The sequence below is a fragment of the Caretta caretta genome, chromosome 3 (genome assembly GCF_965140235.1).
Source record: "Caretta caretta isolate rCarCar2 chromosome 3, rCarCar1.hap1, whole genome shotgun sequence".
NCBI classification, from domain to species: domain Eukaryota; kingdom Metazoa; phylum Chordata; order Testudines; family Cheloniidae; genus Caretta; species Caretta caretta.
The window spans coordinates 178,198,863-178,223,092 of record NC_134208.1 but is presented as its reverse complement, the minus strand read 5'-3'; the positions used below and the strand labels follow the sequence as shown (position 1 = coordinate 178,223,092).

Genomic DNA, 24,230 nt, shown 5'->3' with positions numbered 1-24,230 from the left:
CATACAGTGGAACATACTTCTCTCTGCATAAGTTTGCATAATCATGTGCTAAAAACATTACAACATGCTATTTGCATTGGGTAGTGGATTCAAGACCATCACATAACTTCCTCCTCAGTGGGCTCAATGTCTGGTGTCTGAGGGAGTAGTTGTGAAGTTTGTTAGAATCACCAGTTCTCATATACTCTCATATGGCCACCTACACAAATTGACACAACTCTCCTAGCACAATCCACCGAGACACAAATTAACACAACCACCCACCCAACACTACAACCAGCATTCACAATAACTCCAAATATATATAGCCCCTCATGGCAGCACACGCCCATCATTTGCCACCCTCATAAATCAATACAAATCTCCCAGCACAGCCCCCCTGCCCCCCTACAGACAATAACCCCAAACATCACTCTGGAGCCTAGATTGTCTGTTAAGTTTGTGATGGAAACAGCTACAAGCATGGCTGAGAACTCTTTTGTCCAGAATATCACCAGGTTGAATCATCACTGAGATATGTTGTCTGTTACCATCCAGTTTTTAAGTTCTCAGCCTTTTTTTTAAACACACAACTTTATAAATTATACCCATACGACAACACGGACTTTCACCTACCAGTACTAACAGGAAGCTCATATCTAGCACTCTTTATAGATATCAATGTACTTTACCAAAAGAGGTAAGTAACATTTTGTCCATTTTATAGGTGTGGAAACTGAAGCAGAGATAAGTGAAATGACTTGCCCTGGGTCACACACCAGGGCAGTTACAGAATCAAGAATAGAATTCAAAATGCCTGACTCCCAGCCCCGTGCCCAGAACACTAGAAAACACCACTTTCTCTCCTTTATGAAAATGTGCATTTGGTTTTGGAAAGGACAAGGTTTTTTAAATTATTTTCCTCACCAGAGTCAGTATCGTGAGCATCAGGGAGAGAAAGATGCATCCCATTGTGCTTTTTGATCATTGGCACTTCAGTCACACTGCTTTCTTTCTCAGAGCCACTGCAAGGAAACAAGATGGTGTTAGGTGGCCACTGACAGAATTAGGTCTTCAAAACATGCAGTAATCCAATCGAACAGCCATTAGATTTGGTAGCTGTACTATTCAGTAAAGGGCAGGGGCTGTTGAAATGTACTGTGGAAAGAGTTCTGCTGATTTTTCTCAAAAAGATCTGAAAATTGGTCATGCTGAAACATCATTTTAGACTAAAGGAAGTGGACTGGAAAATAACACTCAAGGATACTTACAGAAGGAAGCAGTCTTGCTCAGGCAAGGGATGGACAAGATGCTCTAACAGGGCTTTGCCATCTCTAATTTATTTGATTAGCTTTGGGTTCTGTGCAGAAAGCCAGCACCCTTGGTCTGTGAGGGTCTCTGTAGTTCACGGGAACATTGTTACTGGGTAGAATCCGGGCCAGAGGATTCTCTGCTGCACAGACCCTCCAGCCCATCACAAGGTTGCACAAGGGGCATGGACCACTGCTTCTCTGCATCGATTCAGAGCTGGTGCTAGCATGAGGATTTGGTTCATAGTGAAGGCTGTTCCACTCCTCTTGCACCAATTATCTCATACCATATACCTGCTAACTGATCATTTCAAGGGAATTAGCACCTTTCCCTCTCCCTCTGTTCTGCCTGAAGAGGAGGAGGAAGGCTACTACTTAATAAATTATTACATTACAAGGAGTTCGAGTTCCCCAATTTATGATACATACATTTGCTCCCAGCTATGGCCTTATCCAGAGGCATCTGCAACAGCAGCAGTGAAGGGGGGCCTTATCCCAGAGGAAAAAAGATGGAATATTTTGCCAGGTAGATCCTCTCTTATATTATGTCACAGCAGAACTCCATTTATGGTTATTTTTTGTGGGTGTTTTTTTGGAGTGGAGGTGGGTAAGAACCAAAACACATTTCATGATTAGAGCACTTCTAATGCCATACTAAAACTATACTGCTATAAACTTATCTCAAAACTATTTACAAGACAAACGTTCAAGATACTAGGGAAGTTGTGCTTGCAAAGCAAGAGCTACGAGCGTTCCGGCTAACTGTCACAGGTGGTAAGAAGGAACTGAAGTGGCAGCGGGTCGGCAGGGCCCTATATTCAGTGCCATGAAGGCACGACCCCAGGGGGCGCCTGGTCCGACACAACGGGTACTGCTAGGGACAAAACCTTCCGGCTGCCGTGCACGCAGCGTGCACACACCTAATTGAAATGGACATGAGCAATCACTTGAAGAAGAACAGAGGGATCATGATATCTGCTCTCAGCACTCACCAAAGGGCAAAGTATTAAAAGGAAAGGTGGCTGCTTCTTGCCACTCTTTTCAGACACACATCAGATTACACTGCTCACTATCCAGGTAATACATATCTCAGGAAAATTACTGAAGTTATCATGGAAGCATAAGTGATCTGGAGGTCTTATCTTTGAGTTTAATCAATCCTTGGGCATGGACTGCATTCTGAGATTTTGGTTCATCTGATATTTCATGCTTGTGTTCTGCGTTTATCTTTGACTCTCCCGTCAGCACAGGTCAGCTTTATAATAGTGAAATATAACAAAGAACTGTCTTTGCCTGCTATATATTTGTGGCCTGAAGGCCTTTTTTTATTATTATTATCATTATTAGTGGTGCTTACAGTAGTAGGACTAAGTAGTTTTTTCTGAGGCTTTGAGATCCCACTTGAGATTCCTCACATGGGCCCTGAACCCCCAAGGGACTCCATGGATCCTCTCACACAGAGCTCATTTCAGAACTGGGCCATGGTATCCCACAGGCTGAGTTTTACTTTGATATATCATCTGAAATTGCTGTTATTAATTTTAAGTGTTAAAACAACTGAAAGAAAGATCTAATTCCTCTTGCATCTTTGTCTTATCTATATAGGTATCTACAGAGCATCTGCAGTGATCTTCTTTGCTTGTGCAATGTCATGCTTATGGTGCAGTACACGTGGAGGAGTATTACATTAAAAACACTACTGACGTGAGGTAGAATATTGTATGTAGGTAGAAGTCATCATTAAGAAGTCAATGTTTGACAGCAGTTACCATGCAGTGATACCTGAGATATTACATTATTTCCCTATACATAGAAGAGATAATAAAATGTGCAGATGACAAAGATCAGCAGGGTGATAAATAATGACGAGCAAGGGGCAGTCATACAGAGTGATCTGGATTGCTTGGTATACTTGGCCCATTAAAACAGAATGCATTTTAATACAGCAAAATGCAAGATGCTAAATCTAGGAACAAAGAAAACAGTCCATATTTACAGAATGGAGGGCTGTATCCTGGAAAGCAGTGACTCTGAAAAGGATCTAGGGGTCATAGTGGACAACCAACTCAGCATGAACTTCCAGTGTAATACTCTCACGAAAAGGGCTAATATGACCCTTACGTGTATCAAACAGGGTAACAGTGAGGAAGAGCAGACAGGTGATTTTACTTCTGTATAAGGCATTAGTGAAACTGACACTGGAATACTGTGTACAGTTCCGGTGTCCACATTTTCAAAAGGATGTTGAAAAATTGGTGAGTGTGCAGAGACAAACCACAAAAATAATTTGAGAACTAGAAAAAATGCCTTACAATGAGAAAAAAGAGAATGAGCTTTTTAAAATCTCTCATTGTAAGGCAATCTGTTTAGTTTATCAAAAAGAAGATCAAGAGGTGATTTGATCATGGTATATAGGTACCTTCATGTGGAGACAATACTAGGTACTAAAGGGCTCTTTCATTTAGCAGAGAAAGGCATATCCAAGAACCCATGGGTGCAAGTTAAAGCCAGACAAATCCAAATTAGAAATAAGGCACTTGTAAAAAAAAACCAGTGAGTGTAATTAACCATTGGAGAAAACTACCAAAGGAAGCAGTGGATTCTTCATCTCTTGACGTCTTCAAATCAAGACTGGATGCCTAGTAATGTAGCCAGGCATTTTCAAAGGATTAGTGCCCAGATTCCTTAGAAACCTTTGAAAATCCTACCCGTAATACTTTTAAAGCTCTCAGTCAACCCTGTTGTAGTTGGCCTAACACAAGTGCATACTGGAAACTGTGAAATATTTGTGAAAAAAACACCAAGTCCCACTTCAATGGGACCATTTGTGTGAGTAAAGATTATTTACTAAGGAACAGACCCATACAGGCTGAGGCCTGTGGAGAATAATGATCCCAACAGGTCAGAGCCCATTCTTCTACTCACTTTCTAATGACCGCTTTTTTGGGTCTATTTTAATTGCTGGTGAGTTAACTCTGTAGGCAGTTTCTCATAACCCCTCAAGGAAGATACAAGTGGAAGCAGGTATGTTTATGTATGTATAGTTCTTTTATAAAGTGTATGTAAATACATACACAAACTGCTGAGGCCTGCAGATTCTTAGCAATTTACCCCTCTCCCACCGCAACATTGCTGAAGGTTACAGTCTTATCCAGGGGTGGGATAATATGTGCTATGTACCACGAATGACACTGAAAGTGATATAGTGTGCAAGGTTTGTGCAATAAGAGAGAATCAACTTAGGAACTTGCACGCTCAAGATTTTTCCTTTTTCTTGGGGAAAAAATGTGGGACCCTATCCTCTGCTGGTACCAAACAACATAAGCTCCATTGACTTGAATGGGAGCTGCTGGGCGCTTGGCATTTTAGAAACAGTCAGGCTATGCAAGTGTGGATTTAGATGCCTAATTTTGAAAATCTTGGCCAAAAAGTGATCCTTTAACCTCAAATCCTTATTTTTATAAAGGTTGGAATTATATATAAAAATAACTTTTAAGGTCTTGGCTTTACTATGTATTTTTTAAAATTTGTATTATTTGTTGCCTTTCTGCAGAGCAGAATATCGTGAAAATTAAATCACAAGCTAATCATATCTCCATTTCAATGCTCAAATTTGTCAGACTGCACATAAAAAAAAAACTTACCTGTGCTGTGAAAAGTTATAAACCATCTGCCACATACGCAACATGTGTCTACAGGTTACCAGAGCTTCTTCAGGTCCTTTATGCACCCGTTCTAGCTTTACTTTGGTGAAGAGTAAGCTACAAGACAAAAAAAAGAAAAAGAAAAATCACTAGACTTTGCCAGGGTCTCATGCACAGAGTACACAGATCCATCAGCATTCTGACTGGCTCCCAACAGATAGCATTTTCACTTGCTTTGTACATCTGGCTTGGGAATGGAGTGGGGAAATAGCCTCACTAGAATATGAGATACTTCTCTTTAGTTCAGGAAATCAGAGCGTTGACAATACTCCGTGACCACAGTCACATTGGTGGGACAGATCTAGCAAGGCAGTATTAGAAACAATGCATTTCAAAGCTAACCAGTATTTAAAAACACTATGTATCTTGTTTTATTTTATACAGCAAAAAAAAAAAAAAAAAAACTCATAAGAATTGCCATAATGCACAGGTTGCCAAGACCAGTGATCCTTCTAGTCTGGTATTCTTCCTATAGCATTGGCTTATACCATACATTTCAGAGAAAGGTGAGTAATAAACAAAACCATCCCTTGTTTACACCTGACCAATTATGTAATCTTATCTGCAGAAGGGAAACATTTCTTCCTGACCCTAGCTGGTGATCATCTTATGCCCTGAGGCAAGAAGGTTGATAGCCCTTGTAAATTTTTGTCCTAGCTAATACAACTGCACATGCTATTCTTGTTCCTAGAGAAATTGTATTTTCACTAAGTGCGGACACGCAGCAGAATTAGGGCACGGAGAGGTTATAAGGAGTCATTATTGACACAACCTATCAGTTGCTGCTAGAATGCCACTTAACTTGCTTTGTTTTTTTAATTGGTGAAATATGAAGTTTCTTATTTACTAATTTAAATTTAGCCCTTTCCTCTATATGTTACCGTAAAATCAAGGAAAAATACTGAACTACTAATTAATTCAGTACCATAGCAGATTCATCTAAAATAGATATACATTAAAATACAGCAGTAATAAAATAGGTCCCTGGTCCTCCAGTCAGAACTGTGAGGATGGACCCAATGCCCATGTAGAACCTCACTTACTTTACAGAGACAAGTTGTCTCAAAAGCAGACTAAACCCAAACCATGGTAGTTTTATAGATCAAAACCAACACCTTCAACTGCACTTGGAAATTAACCAACACAGACTATGGAGCACAGATATACAGTAATATGCAGAGTGAGCAGTCATATTCTGCACTAATCAAAGTTTCCATGTGGCCTTCAGATGTAATCCCAAATAGAGCGCATTTCAGGCTGGAGGTGACATGGATCACTGTGGAGAAGTCCACAGCTAAAAGAAACTGTAGCAATTTTATACCCAAACACAGAAGAAGAATGCACTCCTCTGAAGATACTGAAGCAGTCAGGATCCAACAAGATTCCCATGCTACAAATTTAAGTGAGAAAAGGCAGACAGGAACAAATAGTCTCTTGGACATTTCCTCTGGTTGCTTCACTCACCCACCATTATTTCTGTCTCATCTTAGCTTGACAAATGCTAGTAACAATGGAACAAGTGCTCAGACATGCTGAGCCTCCCATTAAAATCTGGTGTTCCCACTAAAACATGGATGCTTATTAACTTTCAGGATTTGATCCATGGATGATAAGAACACCACAAATGCTACAAGGTGTGCACTTAAAAATTAAATTTGGAGATGGCACAAAAATTGGGAGTGATAAATAATAATGGAAACAGGCTGATGCCTTGGTAAGATGGGTTCATTTGAACAACATGTGTTTTAATACAGCCAAATATAAGGTCATACATCTAGGAGCAAAGAACGTAGGTTACGCTTGTAGGATGAAGGACCGTATTCTGGAACACGTTGACAATGAAAAGGACTTAGGGGGTCATGAGAGATAACTAAATGAGTGTGAGCTTCCAGTGCAAAGCTGTTGCTATGAATGCAAACACAAGCCTCATATATAAAAGTAGGGGAATATCGAATAGGAGTAGGGAGGTAGTATTATCTTTGTCTATGGCATCAGTGAGACCATTACTGGAATACACTTTAAAAAATACTGGAAAATTAAAAAGAGTTCAGAAAAGAGCTAGGAAAATTATCTGAGGTCTGGAAAACATTCCTTATAGTAAGAGACTAAAGAACCTCAATCTATTTAGTTTATCCAAAAGAAGGTTAAGTAGTAACTTGATCACAGCCTACAAGTACCTACATGGGAAAGAGATTTCTTATCATAGAATATCAGGGTTGGAAGGGACCTCAGGAGGTCATCTAGTCCAACTCCCTACTCAAAGCAGGACCAAACCTCAATTTTTGCCCCAGACCCCTAAACAGCCCCTTCAGGAACTCACAACCCTGGGTATAGCAGGCCAATGCTCAAACCACTGAGCTATCCCTCCCTGCTTATACTAGCAGGTTTCAGAGTAGCAGCTGTGTTAGTCTGTATTCGCAAAAAGAAAAGGAGTACTTGTGGCACCTTAGAGACTAACAAATTTATTTGAGCATAAGCTTTTGAGAGCTACAGCTCACTTCATCGGATGCATTCAGTGGAAAATACAGTGGGGAGATTTATATACGTAGAGAACATGAAAAATGGGTGTTACAATACACACTGTAACCAGAGTGATCACTTAAGGTGAGCTATTACCAGCAGGAGAGCCGGGGGGGGGGGAGGGGGACATGGGACGGGGATCTTTTGTAGTGATAATCAAGGTGGGCCATTTCCAGCAGTTGACAAGAACATCTGAGGAACAGTGGGGGTAGGGGGGGATAAACATGGGGAAATAGTTTTACTTTGTGTAATGATCCATCCACTCCCAGTCTCTATTCAAGCCTACATGCCTCCCAACCTGAAGCAAATACTCACCAGCAACCACACACCACACAACAGAACCACTAACCCAGGAACCTACCCTTGCAACAAAGCCCGTTGCCATCTGTGTCCACATATCTATTCAGGGGACACCATCACAGGGCCTAATCACATCAGCCACAATATCAGAGGCTCATTCACCTGCACATCTACCAATGTGATATATGCCATCGTGTGCCAGCAATGCCCCTCTGCCATGTACATTGGTCAAACTGGACAGTCTCTACGTAAAAGAATAAATGGACACAAACCAGACGTCAAGAATTATAACATTCAAAAACCAGTCGGAGAACACTTCAATCTCTCTGGTCGATTACAGGCCTACACTTCAACAAAAAAACTTCAGAAACAGACTCCAACGAGAGACTGCTGAATTGGAATTAATTTGCAAACTGGATACAATTAACTTAGGCTTGAATAGAGACGGGAAGTGGATGGGTCATTACACAAAGTAAAACTATTTCCCCATGTTTATCCCCTCCCCCACCCCCCACTGTTCCTCAGACGTTCTTGTCAACTGCTGGAAATGGCCCACCTTGATTATCACTACAAAAGGTCCCCTCCCCACTCTCCTGCTGGTAACAGCTCACCTTAACTGATCACTCTGGTTACAGTGCTTATGGTAACACCCATTGTTTCATGTTCTCTATGTATATAAATCTCCCCACTGTATTTTCCACTGAATGCATCCGATGAAGTGAGCTGTAGCTCGCGAAAGCTTATGCTCAGATAAATTTGTTAGTCTCTAAGGTGCCACAAGTACTCCTTTTCTTTTTGCTTACATTAGATTGTTCTTTATATTTAGCAGAAAAAGGCATAATGAGATTCAATGGCTGGAAGCCGCATCTAGACAAATTCAGATTAGAAGTAAGATGCAAATTCTTAACAATGAACATTAACCATTAGAACAACATAGCTAAGGATGCGACAGATTCTCCATCACCGTCTATAAAGCAAGGCTGTATCTCTTTCTGATCTAGAAGACGTGCTCTAGCTCAGACATAGGTTTTGGGCTTGATGGTCAAAGGATGAGGTTTTCAGAAACCTATTGAGCAGGAGGAGTCACAAGATACACACCAGAAAAGTGAGGACAAAGAGCAATAATCAGTGAGTGACTCTACAGTCCTGGATGTTACAAGCTACCAAATACAATAATAATGGAATAAAGGAACATTGGGATGAAGCATCTGGTGCCATACCTGTGAAGATGCTATAAAGCAAGGATATCATAATAGTGTTTCCTTTCTCTGTCATATCTATCTATATAGATAATGTAGTTACACATACAGAGAGATAAACGAACTGTATAACATGCTTTAACACAGCAATTAAACACTAAAGAGACAAATACATGCAATTATTTCTCTTCTCATCATTAGAACACTTACTTGTTTACACTCAATGTATGAAAGCTTCCTTGGATGAATATGCAATGTTCTATTTCAGGAAAGAAAGTAATTGGGAAAAAAACAACTAAGTCTCAGCAGGACATTATCTTCAATCATGAGACTCAAGCACACATGGGTAGAAAAAACACTTAACTCTTTAGCAACTGTTTCTGCAGTGGAACGTTACCGAATCTTAAAGATACCAATACTGGGTTAACTGCTGCAACAGTTAACCATTGGTAAGAGTTGTTCATATTATGTTATAATATGATTAATGAGGCTGGTGCACGAAGGGGAACAACATAAATGGCACGAAGAAACGGAAGCTATGTTGACAATAGAAGCACTAGGGATGCAGTAATACATAACAGTTGCCAGGTGGAAATGAAATCAGTATGTAAGACTAATTATATTTCCTCGCTTCTCAGAGGTTATTACAACAATAAAGAAGAAAACTCTCAAATTAAATAGATGACAATGTCACTTTGATCTCTAGCTCTTGATTTTATTCTGAAGATAGAAATACTCTTGCTACAAATGAACCCAAGGGGTCTAGTTTCCCATCAGAGTGTACATGCAACTCCCATGAACATAAATAAAAGTTGTGTGCATAGACTGGACTTTATTGTGTTTTGTTAATATTACTGTATTTTTATTGCACTCTTGTAGGGTGCTCGTAATATTAATTGAGTAGACTCATAACAGATTAAACATATAAAATATTATTGCAATTATCAGTATAGAAACTGATAATTCCATGATTAAATGGAAATAAAAACAAAGTGATTTTGGTTATGGCAAATGTACAAATTGCTAGTATCTACGGGTAGGAAGAGAGAGAAAGATAGCAAATCATTCTTGCTAATGAGGATAAACCCAGGGAAGATAATGATGGAAAATAACTGGTAGCTGTTCTTCTATTTTATGTTAGATAGTAAGCTCCTTAATGTAGGTTTCTTTTGTTAAATTTTATGTCTGTGCAATGCATAGAATAAAAGGGTCCCAACCCCAAATATGAACCTCTAATCACTACCACAATACAAATAAATGACAAAGTTAATTATTTCAAATTAGTGCTTTACAAGGTTGATTTTAATAGATGGATTAGTTTGTACAGATTAAAGTTAGATTTCACTTGCAGAATATGCCCAAATATACTCTTGAAGGTTTTCTGAACTTACAGGTCTAGTTTCTCAGCTCCTCTTATATTCCCTTTGTACTGCTCCATTCAAAGGCCTACGTTAGAGTTCTACCAGAGAGATCCATTTTCCTTTCCATGACTTCTCATAACAGTTATATTCCAGTGAAGCTATGAAACTCCCAGTCAACATGTGGAGGCTTGTGAGTGTAGGAGATGGAACTTTCATAGGAGCTGGACTTCGACTACGGAACTTACTCCTACACGAGATAAAAATGACCATGAACCTTACCATGGTCACAAGTAAATGCAAAATACATTTCTTTGACTTGGTTTTCCTTTAACAAAGTACACCCTCACCCCTGCTACTTCTCCTATAGGAGAGATATATTAGTTATTAGTATACTTATTAAAATAATTGTGAGGCACTCAGGTGGTGAGGAGGGTCATGCAAGTGTCTAGACTGACTGTTTATTTGTTAAACTGTGACTCTCAAGTCCCATGTAAAATGTGACTTAAATGATTAAGGCTGCAACAAGAAAATTCAGGCAAACTTATTGCCTCTCTTAGGATCACAAACCCACAGACGAGAGCTCTGAATTAGGATTAGGACCAAGTTAGCAGTAACTGGGTAACTTTACCATTTTAAATAATAAACAATACCACTTTCAATCTAGCACTTTTTCATCAGAAGATTTCAAAGTGCTATACAAAGATAGGTAAGCACAAGGACTTCTATGGGATGCTTTTTCTATGGGATTTTAGAAAGGATAGGCCAGTACCAAGACACAAACAGAAAAAATTCCCTTATTTAGTATTAGGATTCCCCATCACTTTTGGTCCCTATAGTAGATTGTAACAGCATTGCTTGTTTTCTCACTTGGCTTTATGTCATTGAGTTATAAAGTTTAGATGTGGAGTTTTGGGCCAGACCTCTCTCTAGTCACAGCCATGTCTCAAGGACTGTTTAATGTATGTATTCTTTGAAAATCCTTTTAAAGCTACGCTAAGGACTAGCTCATTAGGCTAAGATGTGTCTTGCTCACTTGGTCAGGGTCACACTGATTGACAGATTTGGGGTTGGGAAGGAATTTTCCCTTATGTCAGACTGGCAGAGATGCGGGGGGGAGGGGGTGTTAAATCTTCCCCTGCAGCATGGGCTGTGGTTTGCTTGCTGGGATCACCTAATCAATTCCCTGCCATTGCAGGAACCTCTGGCATTGGTGGCACCTTGGTCTCTCCTGTTCTCTGCCTAAGTTTTCTGAGTATTGAAATGTTTTGGTCTCACTGAAGTCTTTGGTCTTAATATAGGGGTATCTAAGTGAAACTTAATGGCCTGTGATCTGCAGGAGGTCAGACCATATATAAAAAGAAAAGGAGTACTTGTGGCACCTTAGAGACTAACCAATTTATTTGAGCATGAGCTTTCGTGAGCTACAGCTCACTTCATCGGATGCATACCGTGGAAACTGCAGAAGACATTATATACACACAGAGACCATGAAACAATACCTCCTCCCACCCCACTGTCCTGCTGCTAATAGCTTATCTAAAGTGATCATCAAGTTGGGCCATTTCCAGAAATTGGCCCAACTTGATGATCACTTTAGATAAGCTATTAGCAGCAGGACAGTGGGGTGGGAGGAGGTATTGTTTCATGGTCTCTGTGTGTATATAATGTCTTCTGCAGTTTCCACGGTATGCATCCGATGAAGTGAGCTGTAGCTCACGAAAGCTCATGCTCAAATAAATTGGTTAGTCTCTAAGGTGCCACAAGTACTCCTTTTCTTTTTGCGAATACAGACTAACACGGCTGTTACTCTGAGACCATATATACTTTTACATAAGCTTTAATCTTAAACACCCATTTCTGTCCAAGTAGAAGATCACTGCTGTCTCATAATTTAGCAGTCATCTTACCAGCTTCAGCCACCTTGAAATCATACTAGAGAAATCCGTCTCTATAATTTGCTCAAGCGTGCACACAACTCCTCCTTGCCCTTTGGCTTGCATTCAGTTCTTTCTTTGCTTATAATTTCAGGGTACACAAGATATTCACTTGGTAAACCTGAAAAGCCTTTTTCATCTTCACTCTTTTTGGCAAAGCATGAAAAGCAAAGCAGTGGCAGTTCCAAGTTCCACCAACCTTAACGCTAATTTTGCTTTTAACTGTAACTGGCTCCTCAGGCAAGAGAGCAAATATCAGCCACCAGTGATTTTCCTATCAAAAGCAAGTATCAGCCATCAGTTTCTCCTCCCTTGGTGTTCACACCTCAACTGCTAGAAGAGGGCCTCATCTTCCCTGATTGAACTAACCTCGTTATCCCTAGCCCGTTTCTTGCTTGCATATTTATACCTGCCTCTAGAAATTTCCACTACATGCATCTGAAGAAGTGGGTATTCACCCACAAAAGCTTATGCTCAAATACGTCTGTTAGTCTATAAGGTGTCACAGGACTCTTTGCTGCTTTTGCTAATAACTTTTCCCTGGGGATCCAGACTTTACAAGGGTTATAATCTAATTTGTTAATCCTCTGTATTTCTAGCTTATTCCCAACAAATGACTGGATCTGATCTAGATTCTGATCACCTGTCTATCCCTCTGAATATTGAGCACTAATTTGATCCGAGTTTCTCTACATTTGTACTTAATGATTCCTAAATTTCCATATGTCAGTACTGACCATTAAGTGCTGAACTTCAATATATTTCTATTCCCACAGAATTAATGTAATTGATGTGGTAATCCCTAGAACCATAAATTTCCTTTTCTCCAGCTATAAATCAGGTAATATAAACAGTACAAAGCAATTATTATTTTCAGGTAAAATTCTGTAATTTTGTTTATAAAGCACACCTTCTCCATCAAGGCTCATAAGGTGCTATACATCATAATAAAAATGGAATTAGAACATTTTAAAATTCATATAGAAAAATCACTTTAGGAGTTTCAATATGAAAGAAGAGAGAAACATATGCGGTTGGAGGGTGTTAAATGTATAGAGAAGAGTGGCTATAGCAAAAACACATCTGTAGTAAAAGAGCTGAGGTGTTTGTTAAAAAGTGGGGAGAGATGAGCTGGGATGGATATTGCAGGAGAAAGAATTATGCACACTACATTAAGATGTGACCTCTTATGACCTGCGTGGTAGCAATGGGACACCTAAAAGGTAAGTGGTGTCAGAATACACATAGCTGCCCCAATGAGGCTCAGGGAAGAAGTCTTGAATACAATCAGGTTCCATGTTGTTCAGTTTTTAAAATCAAAGAATGCCAGCATAAAACCAAAACTGCCACTTTGCCCACAGCCAGTGTAAATAACACAGGGCGGACATAGTATGATCATGATTGCTCAAACCAGTTATTAAACCATGCTGCTGCATTCTAAGCAAGTTGGAGCAGCAGAGCTGTCCTGCTGTCAACTGTGCAAATAGGTAGTTACAATAATTCAGCCTTATGTTCATAAGAGCATGTGTTGCTGCAGAAGCTCATCGTGGGAAAAGGAGGCATAGACCATTCATGAAAAAAAATGTGGACCCAGATCTTTCTACAGGAAGGGAATGATGGAAAATGACACTAAATCTCTTACCCTGACTCTCTTCCTATGAAAGAATTCCTTCAGTAAGCTGGGGTAAAGAGAGCAAAGTCATCTATTATTATTATTATTCATTATGATTTAGATTGGGATAGTATTCATATTGTGGTAGATACTTTCCAAAAAGAGAAAGGCCAGAGTTTTGTCTTCCCAATGTTGAGACAAGGGAACTCTTTACGTAAAGCACTGACAATACTTGCCCATAACAGTAGTACTTGTTTTAAAAAGTTTCAGTAAGTCACACACCACTTGCTTTAAACACCCAGCATGGACAAGGATTCAGAACAGCAAATGGTGGGCTTCATGGAAACCCATGCATATCCTCATCACACACTCAGGGAAGGAAACTAATTGGGAGCCACTGGCTTGTGCAGTCACACATCTCATACTCAGCTGGTCTCAAAGATTATCACAAACTCCACACAGTAATTAACTGAAGAAATTACCAATGGTGAGAGGCAATTTGGATCAATTGCTACCAGTCTCAAAGAATTCAGAAGGATGGTTAGCGGAGGCAGGAGCACCAGAAGCTCCCTAAAAGTGGGGAATGACCACCCGTGCCTGCCCCTTCCCCCAAGGCCCCGCCTCTTCCCCTGAGGCCAGGGGCGTTGAAACAATTTTTATAGAAGGGGTGCTGAGAGCTATTGAACCAAACTGTAAACTCTGTTTATAATGGAAACCACTTCAAGCTGCCACACACCCCCAGCATCCTGAGTTCCAGCACCGAGGCCCCGCCCCTGCGCCACCCCTTCCTCCCGAGGCCCCGCCCTGACACCACCCCTTCCCCCGAGCTCCCACCCCCCACTTGATCCTCTCCGCCCCTCCCCGCTGTTGCTCCTTATTACCAGTAAAAAGTGATGGAGCCATGGCCCTCTGACCCCACCTGTTTCAGCACCCCGAGCTAAGGACAAGATGAAACATTCATATCCATGCATACCTTCAGCTAGTTTTGTAAATCAGAATCCAGTAACAAGGTACCCAAAGACCTTAGGAAATAAGCCCTTGTCTAAGTCTCTTTTCAAATGAATCTCTCTACCCTGAACTCAATCTACCTCACTGCCTAGAGAGATAAGGCAGGTGAGATAATAGCTGTTATTGGACAAACTTCTGTTGGTGAGAGACAAGCTTTCAAGCTTACACTGAGCTCTTCTTCAGATCTGGAAAACTGAAGGCAGATCTACACGACAGAATTACTTTGCTATAACTATGTTGCTCAGGGCTGTGAAAAATCTACACCCCTGAGTCATGTAGTTATATGGACTTAAGCACAGCACTATGTTGGTGGAACTTCTCCCGCCAGCATAGCTACCGCCTCTTGAGGAGGTGAATTAACTATGCGGATGGGAGAACTCTCTCCCATCAGTGAAGAGTATCTTCATTAAAGCACTACAGCAGCACAGCTGCACCGATGCAGCATTTTAAGTGCAGCTCTGCCGTCACTCAGGCCATGTCTACACTAGTGAGCTTACAGAGGCACAGCTGTACCGATCATAAAACCACCTCCATAAGCGGCGGTAGCTATGTCGCTATCTCCCGCTGACATAGCCCTGTCCACACTGGCAATTCTGTCAGTGTAACTTGTGTTGCTCTGGAGTGTGTTTTTTTCACACCCCTGAGCGACATAAATTATACCAACAAAAGTGGTAGTGTAGACAAGTCCTCAGATTGTCCCAGCTAAATACAAGGTGGAATAGATTGTTTAGCTTAAGTAGTTAACACATATTTCAAGGGACCATTCAAGGTGAAGTGTCCTGTTAACACCTCTCCAGCCATAGGGAAGAAATGGGTGGGGGAAGCAGTTGTGGGTAAGTGTAAACTCAAATGCTAGTCTGCACTACTAAATTAGGTCAACCTAAATTACACTGACATACAGCCACCACAGTAATTGAATGGGTTTTACACATCCACACTATGCTCCTTGTGTAGGTGGTGCGTGTCCTCACCAGGTGTGCTTACACTGATTTAACTGCCAGCATGGGGCACTGTGAGATGGGTTCTGAAAGGCAGCAACAGGCAATGTAAGTAATGCAGCATCTACAGTGACACTGCATCAACCTAACTACATTGACTTAAGTGCTACGCCTTTCGCAGAGCTGGAGTTATTAAGTCAGTGTATGGGCAAGTTACATCGGTGGGAGCTACATTTTAGTGTAGACGCTTACAGAGTTAGGTTGATGTAGACGGTCTTACGTTGACCTAATTCTGTAGTGTAGACCAGGCCTCAGTAACAGATGTTGGTCTAATAAAAGATATTATCTCACCAGTCTTGGTCTCTCTAATATCCTGGGATCATCACAGCTACAAAAACCCTGCATACTGTGCCTAGATCCAGTATTCATCAACAGAACTGTGTTAGCCACTTGTGGTTGCAGCTCCCCATAAAACCCTCAACTATCATTAAGGTTTTTGTTAGATGTGCCACTCTTGCCTTACATAAGACATCTGCTATTACAGAGACCAATTTCTCTTCCCTAAAGGATCATTTTAATCACAAATTGCCAATGCAAAAAAAATCAGACAAAGAGACCTTCTTTACGCACAGAATGAGAATAAATGTCGGGTTAGTTTGGTTTAATGTTGCAATATAATTGGAATTTGCTTAAATCATTATACAAGAGAAGGATTTCAGCCATCCACAGCCTGGGAAAGACAATCAAACAACTCTGAAATCATTGACACTTTGTGTGTCCTAACTCAACTCTTCCTTTCAGAGTCAGCCTTTGGGCCCTGCAAGGCCCTTGACCACAGCTTGCCCAGATCTAAAGAAACTAGAAATGGAAAGGAAAATCACGTTTTATTTAAAAATCATTACTGCAGGTTTGTTGCTGTTTACCTTGTGAAGAGAGCCTTAGTAGCACATAAGCCAATATGAACTGATTGCTATGGTTGAAAGCTGAGATTTTCAAAGGGGCCTAAGGGAATAAGGCACCCAAATCCCATTGAATTTGAATGTGAGTGCTGTACCTAGCTCCCTTAAGGTCCTCTTCAAACTGCAGCCTAAAGGAGCAGGCAGGGACCCACTGTCAGAGGAGGAGGTGAAGAATCTAAAGATTTCATCCCCCAGCAAAGGCACATACATGCACATTCAAACACAATTTCCTCCTTCTGCGAATGCGCACACACACCTTTTATGTAAAAAGAATTGTTTAAGTTTGGGTGTGTCCCCAAGAAACACCTCCCTTATCAGTTCCCAAAATCTCAGGCCAGCCCTATGCATAGTGGTCTGATAACAGATGGCAGAAATTAGATATATTTGGGGCAGGGAGGCAACAATAAATTGTCTCACGGACCTACCCCAAAAGCCAGTTCTGTTTCCTTCCTGCAGAGGCCAGCCTCTCAAACACTCACTCACTTTTTGATCCAGTCCTTGAATAACAGTTCCAGGCTCAACCTCACTTCCAAAGAGACATCAGTGGAAAATCAAGAAAAACAGTAGCATAGATCCCACAGCTGGTGACAAAAGCTGAGGGTTGATTATCAGTTATCTTTTTGCTCTTTTGCTCTTTACACTGCCAGAATGGTATAAAGGGCCTCAGTGTAAATGTAAAATCAGACCCACAGACTGTTTTGTACTAGATGGTCACATCTTGTTTTGTCTTAGGTTGCAATAGGACTAAGTATCGTTGAGCTGGAGTAAGCTCACAGCAAAGGCCTGTTCTGTTTATTAACTGCCTCAGCTTAACTTCGGTGCTGAGTCACCTGCAAGAGCCAGTTAATTCCTTGTATGCTCTTCTGCCACAGCCATTATGCCTTCATTAACCTTCTCTTGGCTTCTGCTAATCACCAGTCATGTCATCAATTAAAAAAAATTGGCAAAATTGGAGCACTGCTTTTTTGTTGACATCATCAAAGTTGCTGTCTTTTCAGATAACTCCATCTTCCTTGCAGGGTTTCCTGACATTAAGGGCTTATTCACTAGTTAAATTAGTGCAAGCAGCATTGTCTGAAAACATCCATAGTTTTAGACAAATGTATCTATCCATACACATGCTTTTTATATGTATATGCACACAGACACATAGCCTACATTATACAGTACAACCTAAGGCTACATCTCCACGACAGCTGCGATTGATGCTCTGAGATTGATCCACTGGAGGTTGATTTAGCGGGTCTAATGAAGACCTGCCAAATCAACAGCAGATTGCTCTCCAGTCGACCCCTGTACTCTACCCCCGACGAGAAGAGTGAGGTAAGTCAGCGGGAGAGTTTCTCCCATCAACCCCCCACGGTGTAGACCCTGCAGTAACTCGACCTACTTATTCACGTAGCTGGAGTCGCGTAGGTCAACTTACCACGGTAGTGTAGGCATAGCCTGAGAGTTACAAACACCAGAGCTACGGACTGACCAGTCAACCACACACCTCGTTTGGAACTAGAAGTACGCAATCAGGCAGCAGCACAGACCAAAAAAAAACCAAAAAGCAAATACAATACAGTACTGTGTTAAATGTAAACTACTAAAAAAATAAAGGGAAAGCAGCATTTTTCTTCAGCATAGTAAAGTTTCAAAACTGTATTAAGTTAATGTTCAGTTGTAAACTTTTGAAAGAACCACCATAATGTCGTGTTCAGAGTTTCAAACATTTCAGAGTTACAAACAACCTCCATTCCTGAGGTGTTCATAACTCTGAGGTTCTACTGTATATGAATACAAATATGAGAGAGATTGAACTCATGACCAGGGATTAAAGGCTTGATAGGCATGAGTTTGGAATGACTGCAGGTTAGCTCATCTGTTGAGTGTGTAGAATCTTACACCATCGCTTCATCATTAATTCTGCTTGTTTATTTATTTCAATTACACAAGGAGAAAAAGCATCTATTCTGAACTTTAGGTGTCCTTAACAATTTTCAAGCAATAATATACATCTAACATCTTCCCAAAAACATAATTAAATACCTCAATATACATACAAATACCAGCCCTTTATCATAGTTCTCTCCCACTCTCCTTTCAAAAACATGGATGAGGAGATCAGGTTTGTGACTTGTCCTGAAGGTAAATGAATTTTGGCTGTTTCAGCCCAGGAGGATGAGTGAATTCGGAATCAAAGGCCCTCTAGAAGAATGCCTTGCCTTAAGTCTGTAATCTTTTATACCAAGAGGGATCCAGCTTGAGTGTCTCTGCTAACCACTAGTGCAACAGCATGGCACAGGGTCAGAGGCAGTTCTCTCAGATAAGGAGGTCTAGCCCATTTGGGATTTTCAGGTCAAAGCCAATTCTTTAGACTGAAACACAATGATGTGAGGTCCTCAGCAGACTATTGCTGGTGCTAAGGAAGAGAAGGCATAGGTTAGTAGAAAACTAAAGACAACAACAGAAGCCTTCACGAGTTAACAACAGGCTACCTGGTAGAAAAGGAAGTTGTCTCCGACACGGTTCAAGATGGGGTGTAGTATTCCTCTCTGACATTGCCTTCTTAGAAAGGATCCTTCTTTCTACCCTTCAACAAAACTAAGCCCTCTTACTCTCAAAAACCTTATAGAAACTAGGGCTATTGATTAATCACCGTTAACTCACGAGATTTAATTAAAAAAATTTAATCGTGATTTAAAAAATTAATTGCGATTAATCGCAGTTTTAATCACACTGTTGAACAATAGAATACCAATTGAAATTTATTAAATATTTTGGATGTTTTTCTACATTTTCATATATATTGTATTCTGTGTTGTAATTGAAATTTAAGTGTATATTATTTTTTATTACAAATATTTTCATTGTAAAAATGATAAACAAAAGAAACAGAATTTTTCAATTCACCTCATACAAGTACTCTAGTGCAATATCTTTGTCATGAAAGTACAATTTACAAATGTAGATTTTTTTGGTACATGACTGCACTCAAAAACAAAACAATATAACACGTCAGAGCCTACTCAGTCCTACAAGTCCACTCAGTCCTACTTCTTGCTCAGCCAATCGCTAAGACAAACAAGTTTGTTTACATTTACAGGGGACAATGCTGCCTTCTTCTTATTTACAGGAGATAATGCTGCCCTCTTCTCACCAGAAAGTGAGAACAGGCATTTGCATGGCACTTTTGTAGCCAGTATTGCAAGGTATTTATGTGCCAGATGCGCTAAACATTTGTATGCCCCTTCATGCTTCGGTCACCATTCCAGAGGATATGCTTCCATGCTGACGATGCTAATTAAAAAAATAATGCGTTAATTAAATTTGTGACAAGGGAGAATTGTATGTCCCCTGCTCTGTTTTACCCGCATTCTGCCATATATTTCATGTTATAGCAGTCTTGGATGATGACCCAGCACATGTTGTTCATTTTAAGAACACTTTCACTGCAGATCTGACAAAACGCAAAGAAAGTACCAATGTGAGATTTCTCAAGACAGCTACACTACTCGACCCAAGGTTTAAGAATCTGAAGTGCCTTCCAAAATCTGAGAGGGATGAGGTGTGGAGCATGCTTTCAAAAGTCTTAAAAGTGCAACACTCCGATGCAGAAACAACAGAACCCGAACCACCAAAAAAGAAAATCAACCTTCTGTTGGTGACATCTGACTCAGAGGATGAAAATGAACATGCATTGGTCCACACTGCTTTGGATTGTTATCGAGAAGAACTTGTCATCAGTATGGACACATGTCCCCTGGAATGGTGTTTGAAGCATGAAGGGACATATGAAACTTTAGCGCATCTGGCACGTAAATATCTTGCGATGCTGGGTACAACAGTGCAGGTTACAACAGTGCAACGCCTGTTCTCACTTTCAGGTGACATTGTGAACAAGAAGTGGGCAGCATTATCTCCTGCAAATGTAAACAAACTTGTTTGTCTGAGCGATTGGCTGAACAAGAAGTAGGACTGAATGGACCTGCAGGCTCTAAAATTTTACATTGTTTTATTTTTGAATGCAGTTTTTTTGTACATAATTCTACATTTGTAAGTTCAACTTTCATGATAAAGAGATTGCACCACAGTGCTTGTATTAGTGAATTAAAAATACTATTTCTTTTGTTTTTTTTACAAGCAAATACTTGTAATCAAAAATAAATGTAAAGTGAGCACTGTACACTTTATATTCTGTGTTGTAATTGAAATCAATATATTTGAAAATGTAGAAAATATCCAAAAATATTTAAATAAATGGTATTCTATTATTGTTTAGCAGTGTGATTAATTGCACGATTAATTTTTTTAATTGCAGAATTCATCGCGAATAATTTTTTTCATAGCTTGACAGCCCTAATAGAAACCCAACCTCTCACACAGGCGATCAGCATGTTTTTCCTTTCCCTCCAATTATAAAAATATAGATTCCCAGGTTGAAGTGTTTGATCCTCTATTACAAATGGAGAGTTCAAGCAGAACTTCAGCAAATCAAAGCCGAGGGAGGTTCTCCATTCTAGATTTTTCAAGCACTCTCCTTTATCCTGTGTGTAATATAGTTTACCTGAAAATGAAAGCTGACTGGCAACAACACAGCTTCGTATCATGGCACAAGAAACCTTAAATGAGAACTGAACAGTTTATCCATGACATGTAATTTTATTAAATCAATATATTATCTAGACTGTGAGCAGGTAGGCCAGCTCTCCTGCCAGAAGGTTAAATATCAAACTCCCAACAGTAGCAGAAGGTCAATCCCTTTCTTCAAGATTTTCACTTCACCTCTGGACTGAACCACCACCAAGTGCAGTTTGTGCAGCTAAAGGCCTTGTGGCAAATCTGAACAATCGAAGAACTTTTCCTTCTTGATTTTAAAGGCAGGTTGCTGAGAGCCTGAATGAAACCATATCTGCGCCAGCAGAATGATCAACTGCTAAAAATGGTGACTTATCAGTGATCGCCACTAAAAGGATCAACAGGAAACAAGAGAGATATATCCACCACTATCAGTGCCTGCAGGAAGTGGAAGTGATACAAAATATAGTAAGCGGCAAAGGATCTAGCGGTTATGGAATCTTCGTATTTGAAATGCCTGCTGCAGCAATAAACAAAAGTATTAAAGTTTCCACTTGGATTATAAACTTGGGCTTCCATTCTGCAAACATGCATATGAGTAACAACTCACTTGTGAGGTCTAATTGAACTCAGTGGGACTATAAAGTATAAAGCTACTCAGCTGCATGTATGTTTGCAGGACTGGGACCTTACTGGCCCTGATGAGTTGAAGGAGCTCTCTCTCTCTTTTCATAGCTCTCATTTCCCACACAAGATACCTGGTAAGCTCACGGCATTCAGCACAGAATCAGTTAAATGCCCTCCCCTTTAAATAAAGTGGCCAATTAAACAGTCAAATCAGTGATGCAACACTCAATGTAACTATTAATCCATCCCTGTATCACATGCAGAGCATTTTGGCTCATATTTAATTATTGCATGTAATACCCTCTCCTCGGTGCAGCAGGTCGTGTGTTTCCTTTGCAGCGTGTCTGTATATTTTAAACGAAGGTTTGACTCTTTTTTAAAAAATTACCTCATGAATCAGATTTTCAAAGGGACTCCTAAATTTATTCATGCGTCAAGGGAGAAGAGCACAGAGCTAAAGCACTAACACTGTCTCCAATCTTCCCGTGCTGAGTGACCATCCCCAGCACTCTCCAAGGGGTGCAGAACTGTACACCTCACTTTCATTTCCAGTTGCTGTGCACTTTGCCAACAACAGAACATCTCTGAAGATGAATGCAGTGGCACCCTCTTTAGGCACTCCTTGGAGGACAGAGTGGTGGGATCTGCCCTATGAAGTAAATATCAGCACTAACATCTAAGTCACCTTACATCGGTCAAGAACTTGTCAGGGCTCAGAAGATAAATCAGAATCCTAATCCATGTGGCTAAAAACACCTACTAATTAATTTTGTGCCAAGATAATAAAGGATATGGTGAGCAGTAGTGTACTCGCAGTATGGTTGTATAAATTATGCAACAAGATACGGATCAATAAAAAGCCCCTGTAGAATTAATAAAACGTTTCTACCAGGCTTGGCACATTTACGGAAACTTGCACATTATTCATACTGCCACTAGGAGCTCTTAGTGTGAAACACAGCACTACCGTTCAATTATATTAGTAAATTAGAAACACAAGACTTGGCTTTGCTATACACAAAGAGGAAGCTCAGCTTCAAACACATTTTCCTCTTTAAAATGCATTATGCAGTGCTGTCAAGCTGTCCGAAATATTGGAAGTGACCTCACTTTCTATACTTAAAAAAATATATATTTTGGTCATTACTGTACGTCTGCCTTCCAAACTCTCAGTCACAGTTTTTGCACTTGGCACTTCGGCCTGATCCAGCAAATCATTCAAGCACATACTTAGCTTTAAGCATGTAAGGCAGTCCTATTGAAGAGTTAATGAGATTGCTCTTGTTCTATGACCTGTGTTATACAGGAGATCAGACTAGATCAGGGGTGGGCAAACTTTTTGGCCTGAGGGCCACATCTGGGTGGGGAAATTGCATGCAGGGCCATGCATGTAAGGCTGGGGCAGGGGGTTGGGGTGGGGGAGGGGGTGTGGTGTGCAGGAAGGGGCTCAGGGCAAGGGGTTGGGGCGCAGGACGGGTGTGGGGTGTACGAGGGGGCTCACAGCATGGGCTTGGGGTACCGGACGGGGCTCAGGGCAGGGGGTTGGGGTGCCGGAGGGGGCTCAGGGCAGGGCGTTGGGGTATGGGGTGCAGGAGGGGTTCAGGGTGTGAGCTCCGGCTCGGTGCCGCTTACCTGGAGTGGCTCTGGGGTGGCAGCTGGCTCCCTGCAGCCTCAGCCCCAGTTCCATGCAGGTATTTCCTCCCACACCTTCCACCTGGTTGCAGGGGCTGCAGGGATGTGGTGCCGGCCACTTCTGGGAGCAGCGCAGGGCGCATGGCGCCACAGGGGTGGCAATCCCGCTGGCCAGATCCGGCCTACAGGCCGTAGTTTGCCCACCCCTGGACTAGACGATCACAATGGTCCTTTCTGGCCTTGGAATATATGAAGGTAAAATGTGATAGTCTCTTCTGGATGTTGAACTTTGCAGAGGACAAAATGTACATGAGTCAGACACAAAATTGCCAAAGATTGTCAGCTGAGTTTTAGAGCTCTTTACACAATTTGGTAAGTTTCTGGAACCCCACCCCCCCACTAGTTCTGGGGTACATATGTGCAACCCAGTGAGCCAGACCCTTGAAACAGGACATTCAGGTTACCCAGTGTTCTCAGAGGCAGAGCTTTCTATAAGAGGGAGCCTGCTCAGCGAGAGGGAGATACAGGGTCAGTGGACGGGGCTCTCCACACCAACCAGGTGGAAGGCGTGGGAGGAGATACCT

The 24,230-nt window shown here is 41.0% G+C and overlaps 1 protein-coding gene across 8 annotated transcripts in view; it reads right to left on the bottom strand.

Moving 5' to 3' along the window:
- TTC7A (tetratricopeptide repeat domain 7A) overlaps positions 1 to 24,230 on the bottom strand; it is a 279,526-nt gene that overhangs the window by 79,640 nt on the left and 175,656 nt on the right. For all 8 annotated transcript variants that reach the window (XM_048842851.2, XM_075127149.1, XM_048842845.2 and 5 more), the window contains 2 exons: positions 4,934 to 5,050; positions 907 to 1,004 (listed from right to left, as the gene is read on the bottom strand). In XM_048842851.2, coding sequence (XP_048698808.2) covers positions 907 to 1,004; positions 4,934 to 5,050 — 215 coding nt within the window. The remainder of the gene's footprint in view (positions 1 to 906; positions 1,005 to 4,933; positions 5,051 to 24,230) is intronic.